The sequence below is a fragment of the Alligator sinensis genome, unplaced genomic scaffold (genome assembly GCF_000455745.1).
Source record: "Alligator sinensis unplaced genomic scaffold, ASM45574v1 scaffold685_1, whole genome shotgun sequence".
Classification (NCBI taxonomy): Eukaryota; Metazoa; Chordata; order Crocodylia; family Alligatoridae; genus Alligator; species Alligator sinensis.
This window is the reverse complement of record NW_005842336.1, coordinates 1,236,888-1,248,524: the sequence shown is the minus strand read 5'-3', so window position 1 is coordinate 1,248,524 and position 11,637 is coordinate 1,236,888. Positions and strand designations below refer to the sequence as shown.

General features: G+C 42.0%; 1 protein-coding gene across 1 annotated transcript in view; it reads right to left on the bottom strand.

Moving 5' to 3' along the window:
• PPP2R2A (protein phosphatase 2 regulatory subunit Balpha) overlaps window positions 1-11,637 on the bottom strand; it is a 68,939-nt gene that overhangs the window by 53,971 nt on the left and 3,331 nt on the right. Inside the window, exon 2 of the mRNA XM_014522286.2 lies at window positions 9,370-9,444. Coding sequence (XP_014377772.1) covers window positions 9,370-9,444 — 75 coding nt within the window. The remainder of the gene's footprint in view (window positions 1-9,369; window positions 9,445-11,637) is intronic.

Here is an 11,637-nt window from a genome sequence, read left to right as displayed (position 1 = left end):
TCCAGTTTCAAGAAAGCAGCACCCTCCCTCCCAAAAGAAGTGCTTCCAGGACAAGGGGAGGGACTTCCAATGGTAAAGGTCACAGGGTAGAGGTGGGACCTCCAGGGTGCAGGGTACCCATCAAGGGGTAGGGATACCCCTGCGGCCCTCAACAGCTCACCAAAACTCATTTGGCGGCCCTCCACCCGAAATAATTGCCTGCCCCAGTGTCAGTTAATGTCAGACCCATGATCAAACTCTTTCCTCTTCCTCTCTACTAATTCTGTCCTCACATCACATATTTATTGAGAGGGAACAGGAAAAAAAAACAAACAAACAAACTCGCAATGGATTTTGGAATCAAAGTAGATCTCTTCTAAACAGACAATCAGGACGCTGCATATAATCTGCTTTTTAAGTTAAAAATGAAGGCTGATTTCAGTACAACTATAACCCAACTAATTTTGATGCGTGCTGAATAAATTTGCTTTAAAAAACATTGCAAATTTTGTTAAGAAAATGAGCCATCTGCAACTGAATGTACATCCATAGATAGCCAATACGTCACATTTTAAGAAGCGAGATCCTTTTACTTATTCTTTTTTTTGACTGCCTCAGTGGAGACTAGTGAACACTGCTTTGAAAAATCAAAAATTTTTCACCGATATATCTGACTGATTTGAGTGAACGGCTACAAAGAGTGCAACAGAATTCAACAAATAAGAATATGTTCAAAATTAACTGAAAATTTTAAACACTATCAAGTGTAAATTCCTTATTAGAGCTTTAATTCCTGAATACACTTTGTTTATGCAGTTATCTGTAACCCAATTATTCTGTGCATGGAGCACAGAACAGTATTTCTTGGAAAGGCACATGATTCCAATAATCATTCATTTAAAGATTGCATGTGAAAATGTAAAGAAAATTCCCTTTTCAAAATATTTTTTGCCTCACCTGAAGAACTGTTCTTACTTAAACTCAGTTCTTCCACTCTGCATGATCCTTAAACTTCTGTCTACAGTTCCAAAATTAGACACAAGCATGACTGCCTAGGGTGTTTAACATGCAACTCACATAGGTTGGTTTGTCTTCAAAAAAAAAATTCTATCACTCGTAGATCTCTAAATAATAAGTATATATTTGTAATGAACAATCTCACAAAGATGGTTCTTTTTCCTTCAGTGCTCAAAAAGATTTAGGAAAGAACTTATAGAAGTTCATAACCTTTGCAAATGAAATGTCAGCAAACTCTGAAAATAATAATTAGAGGTTTCTGTAACACTCCACAGCAGCACTGCCATAGCTGAGGCCCTGCATGGAAGTCTCTCCATTATAAACTGTGATTTACACAGAAGGCTATCTTAACATTTATTCCCAGCTCCAACTTAAAATGGCAGTAGCCTAGATTTACGTCTTCACTTCCAAGGACAAATCATCACAGTGCCTTAAAACGTACCCTATGTGGCTCTTCTGAAAACACCCATGATGCTCCTGGATTAGAATACTCAGAGAAGACTTAACACCGTACTTTCAAGCAAACGATGTCCAGTTATAGAAGTCCATGCTACATCAGCTCAAGATGTCAATGCTGCTGCCACCACAAGACAGCGATGTGCACGTACCTTCCTTCGTACCTTCCTTCCACAGAAGAGACAAGAGCAAAAAAACCCCTCTTATTCCTCCTTCTTCTAAAGAGCTAGCCCAGGGGTTTCAAACTGATCCAACCCTGCAGGCCGGATGAAGGTTGCTGGGCTGCCCCAAGGGCCAGACTAGGCCCACCTCCTGGGCAGCAACAGATCCAGCTCACTTGTTACACACACCATGCACTGGCCCCAGGACTTGCTGTGCTTGCAGTACAAGGGCTGGCCTGGGGCATGTGCTGCACTGCTAGAACAGCCCTTCACACTGCTTCTGGCATGGCCCGATTCAGGCCATCCACGAAACCAGCACACAGGGATGGGCTGGTGGGACACTACATGCATCGCACATACCAGACTGATCCCTTGTTCTGCATGCCCTGCACTGGGTACAGCACATGGGGTCAAGTCCAGTGACACACAGGCCAGATCATGTGGCTCTACTAGCTGGATCCACCCCACAGTCCATATGTTTGACACCCCGACACTAGCTAATCAAAAGTTAAACACAGGAACAATAAGTAAATCTCTAATTCCCAAGTCAGATGTTTAGATACCAGCATTTCAACAACAGTGTGCATCTATTGTGAAATAACTGATTCCTCAGCTGAAACAATACACCTATGATTCTGACATTATTAGTTACTGTAGATTATGACTCCCAGTGAGAAACAGGCAGCATAACAACTCCATACAGAATCGCTATCTTTTCATATAAATATTCCTAATTATACATCTTGATTCATTGAACCTATTGAAAAGGTGTTGAAAGAAAAGCCAAGAACACATACTCTGGAGCTTCAGCTTGTACAGGTCAGTCCCCAGGCTAAAGATTTAATATGCAGGACCAAAAATAGCAGATTTCCTAGTGTATTTATATCAAAACAGATTATAACCTTTATTTTTTCCTGTGCCCTCTATCTTGCTAACTATCCTTGACTTTGCACAGTAAGAATATTGCACAGTCATATTTATGGTGCTAAATATTACAGTGTGTTGCATAATATGTAGAAATATCCTGCAAAGTATGCTTAAAAGAGCTGCAGGTGCATTTTACACCCTAAGGGAATTATTATGCAAGTACTAAATTAAATTATTTCTATGCAAAGTCCTAAAGCATGGCAAACAATAAACATAATGCAAGATTTTTGCACAATACATATAGGGCTCTGATAAATGAAGTGTGCCAACAGAACTGAGCCAGTGGTCTACCAAAGTTTGGTGTCCATTGATACTTCATGTACTAGAGGAAAATGAAAACATACTTCACGTACTAGAGGAAAAAGGGACAGCCTTTTTATGGAATGCATAATGCACACGGTGCCTAGTAGTGTGGCCTTTTTCTACAGTAACTTCCAATAATAAACTAAATGTATTAAGATTATTTGAGGTGAGAAAAGAAAACAAGGAATCCATTTTACAACTTGCTTCCGAGAGTGCATTGTCAACTGCAAAATACTTCTTTTCTTTTGTTACAGGGACTTCTTTACTGGGTATAAATAAAACAACTCCTGCATTAAATATTTTCCTTTTCTACTACAAAACACAAAAAAAATGAACAAAATGACTCTTCAGTGATTTTGTTGCAGCTAATGTTATTCTCTGAGAATAATATTACTGATTTGGTGGCTGAATCTCCGAATCAAAACAGGAGACCAATTAAAAAGGTCCGAATCGATTCGGAAGAGTCGGAGATTCGGGCAGTCCCCTCTCACTGCCGCAGGGAGTTGGACCTGGACTCTGTGCTGGTAAGCAGGGGGCAGAGGAGTGGGGAGGGGATCATGGGGGGACCCCAGCCAGGCCCCATCCCCTGTCTTCTCTCCCAGCCCCCCTGAGTGCCCTTTTTTTAAAGCAGGGGGGGGAGGGCTCCTGGCAGAGCCCCCTACCCAGTGTGGGGCAGTGGGGATTGCCCCCCGCCCCCCAGGAGCTGGTGAATCCAGCCTCCCCCCGCAAAAAAACAAGGAGCTGGGGCCAGGCGGCAGATGGGGCCTGTCCAATTCAGAGATTCGGCTAATTCGGCAGTGGCCAAATCTGATTCGGGACAGTGATTTAAATCGCTCTCCCCCAAATCAGCCAAATCCAAAGTGAATATTAGCCACTTCGCACAGGCCTAATTACTGATATTACTAAACACAAGTCAGGGGTTCATGTTAAATATTGTCATTCTTATACACCGCATTTATGGGTCTCACAGAAAATGACCATTTCATCTTTCATTTCCTGAAGCAGCTGCTGATGTTTAAAGAATTGTTTACAAATTATCTAGGGAATGGGTTATTTCTTCCAAGAAAAAAGTAGGTCTAATCTGAGGATTCAGGAACAGCAACTCTTAAACAAAAACAAGAGAAAAAACTTAGAAATCTGCAGATCAGTTATGCTATGCAGGTTTTTAGCAATAACTATTTTTAAAACACCCGACTTGTTAAGCGCTGCTTGCCCCAGATAGCAAGAGCACTGCAGGAGGACTTCCAAGATGAGGATCTCATTATACCAGGCCCTATCCAAATCCAGGCATGAAGTTATTCTATCAACCAGGTTTCTGTTTCCAGACACTCTGGGAAGTCACAGTTCCCATTAATTTCTAATTTTTGTGGTGGGTGCTCCACAAAATAAAATAAAAGAATACAAGGAGTGGGAGGTGGGGGGGCGGAAGGTTTACAAATTTTGGAGTCCTTTTCTCCAATACAACCATGTGTTGGATTACCAAGAACTGAACAGGACAACTATGTCTACACTGCTATATAGGAAAGCCATTCAAATTAGCTCCAGAGCAGCAATAGCATAAAAAGGTCTCATATTCTAGATACTTTCATATGATGTTCATTAAGCTTACTGAAGATTAGGTTTACCAGACACTGCCAGAAATGTCAATGATCACTAGAGAAGTCTTGTCTACATTAGCATCTTGGTTCAGCTGAATCAGCAACACAGCCAGCAGAAGCTCTTGGCCCCTAGAATTTCTCAGTATACAGAAAGCCAAGGAGTTGACTAGAGACATTACAAAATGCGGGCCCTTGCAGGAAAAATGCAGAGGGAGAAAAAAAAAAAAATCTCATGACCATGCACACTTCAGAAACTGGGTAAATGCAATCCAGCAAACTAAAACACAAACATGTAAAGCAATTAAGCGTGAAAACAGGACTCATTGCTATAGTACGAACCACAAAGATTTTATAATTCATCCACTGCAATTTACTTTGTGCACTATAAGTTGGCATCCTCAGATTTACCATGAAGCTTGTTTGCAAAATTTGAGATTTTTTAAAAAGTCAGGGGTTCAACTCTTCATTCCTTGTGCACACCCGCATTCCCCAAGTTAGCCTATTCTCTACCATCCAGAAGTTTGGCTATCAGAATCCAAGAGGATAAACACAGAACTGAAGTCACAGGATTCTTTTGAGAGGCAATAATCAGGGGGCATGGTTTATTTTAAAAGAAAATATACATCAGTCCCTTGCACAGCACTTTGTAACACAGACAGTCCATCTATTCTTAGAGTCTTAAAACTCAGGAGTTGTGTGTGTGTTGTTAAAAAGTGATACCAGAATCAAATCTGACCTTAAGTTTACTACAAGCTTGGTACCAGATAACTCTTGCCAAACTTAATACAGCTTTTTCCCCATAATGCTTTTTAAAAATTCAAATAAACTTTCTCCATGCTCCTATACTCGGGCTTGTTTTCCACACAAAGATATAGTGAAACAATTAACTGATGTAGTCAAAGGGATCCAATTTGTATGTGGACACTCATTAGTTTAGCTTGTGCAAGGTTTCATGTTTCAATCCATGTTTAAACAAACATGGAATATCCACATGTATAGTTGCATCACTTAAACAATTAAAATTAAACTGCTATAATTTGTACACGGAGTAAATATTTTCATCATAAATATTACAATACCATACATAGCAGGGTCCAGAAAACAGATAATGAAAATAACTCAAATTTGCTATATATAAAAAAGTGAAACCACCTCAACCCTGAGGAGATGCAAAAAATAAACTGCAAAATCAAACTAAATGCAAATTATAGTTCTAAAGTTTATTCCCATTTTTTAAACAAAACAAGTTGCTAATGTAACAAATGTTTTTAAATAGCAATATTCTATGTAACTGTCTAAAAACTGGATACAGACATACAAACTACAATCTGACTCTTTTCCCCTGTCATCATCACAGGCAACACTTGGTCCACTTCCAGGTTTATATATCCTGCCTCAGCTTGCAAAAGAAATCACACATTTAAGACTCATACAAGGTTCTTAATAAAGTTTCAACATGCTGTGTGCTTAAGGCAGAAGCAGGAAGAGAAACAGGTTATCACACTGGGCTTAAAACCACACAGTACAGTACAGTTTTCTTGTCAATTGCCCAGGGATGAGGCAAGGGGCATGTCAAGGTACTGTCCCAAATGTGTAAGGAAGATTATGAAAACATGTAAGTCAGCAAACTTCAGTTGATAAAAGCAAACCAAAAAAATTAAGCACTGCAACCTTATACACTATTTAACCAGTAAACAATTTAGAAAGTATTACAGTTATAAGGCATCTCTCCCAAATTTAACATTACCTTTAAATACTTAGATAGAAGCTAAGAGTTGTTTTGATTAACCATACATAGGAACAGTTCCATAAGAGCTCCCAGCATGCCATGTAAAAGCTTGGTCATGAGTAAAAAGTGACTTTCAAGCCTGACAAATCCATTATGATCCAGGATTCTCACATAGAAGAGACACTTCAGCAGCCCCTCCATGTGCACAAAACCAATCAATTAGGCTCTGGCACACCAAACTGAGGTTTGTTTGTTTTTAATAAAAAAATACAAACCTATTTCAAAGTTTAAGAAAGTAAGCATTGTAGTCAATTTTAGTCCCTTTAAAACCATAACATACTTTCATTTTATCCAAAGGTTGACTTTTACTTTCTGTATATCAACAGAATGAACAAAAATGGACAACATATACACAGATTAAAAAGTCACCAAATGCCTTGATGAAATCCAAGCTAGTTAATACACTCACAGCTAAGGATAACAAACTCTACCTATTGTGACCAGATATTGTAGTGGTCCAACTGTGCCAGGAAGTTGGCAAATCATCTTTCATACTATAATGCTTTAGAACAACTAAGGACAGAATTTCATGGCTCTCAGATTTCTCTATCATTGGAAAACCCATTCATACACAGAAATGCAGAAAAACACCACTATTACTACATGGAAGGGATGCAAACTGTCTGGGTTATATGCCCAATCCATTAGTAGGAATATTCGTGAGCAACTGCTACAGGCAGTCACTACTGCCCCAATTTTTCTTCATTTAATTAAGAAATTAGCTAGCTAAAGAATTCCAACTGAAACAAAATTCACCAGAAAAAGATACCTGGCAGGGGAAATACTTAACAGTAATCTAGAATTCAGGATTTAAGAATATTTACTGAGCAATTTGATGTTTTCTGACAGAGACACATACTTCATCTTTCTGTAAGTGCCTGACAATCCTTGAATGGCATTATTATTGTTACATGTTGCAACATGCTGCCTGAACAAAAACCACAAACAAGACAATTGTGCTGCTACATTTGTAGCAATTCTAGACAGCCTTTCAGAGATTACTTCAGGGATAGGCAATTATTTTGGCCGCAAGTCCACTTAAGGAGTTCTGGTGAGCTGTCCTGGGGCAGAGTGAGCATCAACACCTCCCACTCGTACCCCCTGCAACAGCTCACCAAAACTCCTTCCCTGGCTGTGCCCCACACTTGGCCCGGTGGATGGGATGGAGCCATGGGCAGGTAGGGGACAGAGGGAGAGGTGAGTGGGGCCGGGGTTGTGATCAGGATCGAGGGGCCAGGGCCCCAAACCAAGCCACAATCCACTCCCTGCACGCCCCTACAACAGGTGCCGGCTCTGCAGGAAGGGGCGCGAGGGAAGCATATTGCGACTATGCCCCAGGCCCCACACTCTCACTGCCCAGCAATCCCAGGGTCTCCATGGAAACCAGCCTGGGACCCGCAGACAGGGTGCATTCAGGCAAACAGATGGGACCACAGGTGGGCAAGGGAGCAGCATCTGGGAGTGGAACAGGCTGGCGGGGCCAGGGCTGAGATCACAGTGCTGTGAAAGTGCAGGGCCAGGGCAAGAGCCTCAATACACTCGCCCCACACCCTTGCCTGCACAACTGGCACCCATTGCAGGGGTGTACAGGCAATGGATTGGGGATCTGCCCTGGGGCCCCAGCCCCACACTGTCACCACCCCAAGATCCCAGCCCTGCATCCAGCCCCACTCCCAGATTGTCAACATCTGGGAGTCTGCCCGCCCTGCTCCCAGATGCCCTTCCTCACCCACCCATGGCCTCATCCTATCTACCTAGCAAAGCACGCCCTACCCATGTGGGTCCTGGATACCCCACACATCTGCTCTGTCTGGCAACCCCGGCAGTGGGTGTGGGGCAGACAGGTCAAGGTGCCCTGGCAGCAGGGTTGAGTTTGGTAGCAGAGACTGACTGTGGCAGCTGGACGGAGCTGCTGCTGCAGGGACTGCTGGGAAGCGAACCCTGCTGCTACACTGCCACAATCATGCTGCACGCCCAGGGGCACGAGGACCGGCTGCACATGCCATAGCCTGGACTGCCCCGAGCCTGGGACGACAGGGCAGAGGGATCCACCACAGGCCGGATAAAATCCCTTGGCAGACTGGACCCAGCCCATGGTCCATATTTTACCCAGCCTGGAGTACTTCAAACCACAACTCAAAAAAAGCTGAAGTAATAGAAAGGATGTTAATTACTTCTTTCTTAGAAGCAACGTAAATCTAACACTTGTCTGTAAGTTAGGAAGTGCAAAGCCTATACAATGCTGACCCAAATTACATACACTGAAGACAACTCCCTGCAAGACAAAATTCTTCTAGTTCCTGATCTTGCAAGCTGTTCTGTGCAAAACAGATGCTTGGGTATCCAGCCCTACAGAGCAGCATGCAGGATCTAGGCTTCCATTCAGCCTAGCCATCTGAATGGTGAGAAAGGGCTTAGGCAAAGCAAGTAACATTTGAAAACTACAAGTGGAATTTTTCCCCAAAACTGAAACCAGGCTCATTGCTAAAGTGACATCCATGTCTGGCCATACAAGAACACTTGACTACAAAAATTTAAGGCTGTTTTTAATAACTTTAGTCCTAAAAACAAAACCTCTCAACAATGAATGTTTAATTGCTAAAAGGTTAAGATAGTCTTGATGGTTATGTATGACAGAAAGATCAGAACAAAGTTAGGTGACTTATCTAGCACCTTCTGTCTTTAGAAGTGCTACACAAACATTAATCAATCTTCAAACACCTGTGCCAGGAATATGAACAAGCATCATTATCTATATTTGATGGATGTAAAAAAAAACCCACAAACAAATAAATAGCAGTGTCACAACTGAGAATAGTGGCCATTTGACAGCAAGTTGTGTAAAGCAACACACGGACTAAAAGTGACTGAAAAAAAGTCCAGTCAGTTATAGACACCATATCTGAGCTTGGACCCAAGTTGGACCCACCATACCCCAGGCGCAAGTCTTGGAGTCTAAATATACATAAACTCAGATATGCATTTAATTTTTCACTGCTTTTACCTACTTTGTTATAGTTATGTAAAAATAAAGTTCAATTTTCACAAAGACACTTCAGCAGAGAAGATTATTTAAAAATGTTTGCCACCGCCAGAACTGATGACAGGTAACTTAAAGAAATAAAAGTTCTTTTCTTACCTTCTGCTACATCATCATCTACAGCCCCTTTCACCTGAGAAAAACACCACTGAATATCATTTCCTCCTCCAGCTCCTGGAAGCAAAAAAAAGCAGCAGAGACCCCAGTTAAAATTGTTTGCAAATTTTATTTGCTCCAGTTGAGGCAGCATGCATCTAGGGCTGGCACGCAACAATTCAGAGCCTGTTGTACACACCCACCACCAAGACTTCCCAAGCCAAAGCAGAGCTGCCAAAAACTTGATTACAAAGTGCTTCCCCCAAAATGATACCGCTTGTCACTCGCAATTTGTATTCAAAGCACAATCTGGCTAAAGTAGTGCTAAGAATGATCAAAGCTTTTCACTACGATTAGATAAGTCATAAAACTACCAAAATAATTACAATTAAATGTTAAACTATGCTATGTTTAAAAAGAGAACGCATGAACAATGCTATGTGAAAACAAAAGAACAGCAGCTTATTTCGCATCAAAGCATTTTTCCACTTCAGAACTTCAGTAAAACCTAAAAAACAGATCTCTACTTACAAGTGATTTACATTTAAAAATAAATACTAGGTCCAGGAATGATTTTCAGAACATTACAAACATTTAAAACCTTTGCACATCTCAAAGAAAACTGACTTTCGTTTTGGCTGCCTTAAAATGTTACAACAACTAAATACTTAAAGACTAGAGAAATTTTACAACAACTCTGCAATTCCCCAACAGAAGTACCAGGAGTAAATATAAGGCCTAGGGAAGAAAGAGAGAGAGAGAGAGAGAGAGGGGAAAAAGAGAGACATCAAATCCCTGAAATCTACCTAAAGTTAACAAATGTAACTACCATAGAAAATGGATCGAAGAGAAAGCTTCAGAAACATTACTGCTTCAGCGGAAGGCAGTGATTCATTTGAACCTTGCCACCAAAACATGCAGGAATCCACCACCCATTTCTTTTACATTTCATGCTGAGCAAATCACTGGGCTGGTACATACAGGAAGAGACTGAAATGAGCTTGCTCTTTCTAAGAGAGACTTCCCTCCCAGCCATGATAACCCAGGACTAAGCAACAGATGCAGTTTGCAAAGTGCTTGCTAAACCACTTCTGGGGACAAGGGGCATGCAGGAAGGAACAAGTTAAATTAAGTTTAAGAATGAAGAAGCAAGCTGCTTTCTCCGTGAAACATCAACAGCCAGCTTCAGCACTAGGGAGGGGAATCCAGCATTTGAAATGGATCAGACAAGAGTCTGAACTTGGTGGTTCTTTAAGCACCAAGAGATTAGTGAATTAGACTGAGCCGCAGCAATAGGAAGCATCACGAAGATGTTCACCTATGCAAAATACTTGCTTGGAGTACACCCTACCAGACCATCTCTCCCACCTCCCCAAAACCTGAATCCTCAATTTCTCACTTGTACCCAGCCTCTGATATTTGTTATTTAGCACTTCACATCATGGAAGCATTCTGAGGATGACATTTTGCAGGAAAAGCCACCACACCTTAACTATCAAGCTGAATTTCATTTTCCAAACAACTTGCTGCCTTCAAGACCCTGTTTCCATTGATTAAAAAGACAAGGATGGGTGGAGAGAGGGGAGCTGTAGTGTGGGGGAGAAGGCAAGATGCAAACCTAAACAGAGCCTCCCCAAATGCAAAGAATAAAAAATGCAATTTATTTGCAGAGAAGAAGGAAGAGAGCACCGAAAAAAAATAATTCAAAGGGGAAAAGTAAAAAAAAACAAAACAAAATCATGTCCTACCAACCACACTTCTGTACATGAAGTAAAGCCATTTGCAAAATGGGGAAGAAGAAAATGAGAAAGAAGAAAAAGAGAACCCCCCCCCCCCCCCCCCCCCAAGAGCAGGTATTTTTTGAGAGTCTGATTTGACTCTTATCTGCAGATGTCTTATAGGTGAGCTCTACAATAGGATGCCAATGCACTCAAACACCATTTTCTGTCAGCCCCGTCTACACCGCCAGCACCAGCCTGCGCTCCAGGGAGGCAGCGGGGGTGGGGGGGGAAGAGATCTGCCGGCCCAAAGCAGAAAGTCGAACAGGGAATAAAGGAGAGACCCACCCTACCCGGGACCCCCTTCCACACACAACTTCAGGGCCACAGGACTTCCCCCACCTCACCCCACCGCTGCCCTTTTGCAACGCAAATCTTTTGGCAGGGAGGGGAAGCGGCGGGGGAGGAAGGAAGGAAATCAGGAGCGGGAGAAACGGACTCTGCACACTGCGCTCCAGGATGCAGGGAAATGCAAGAAAAAAAGAGGAGGAAG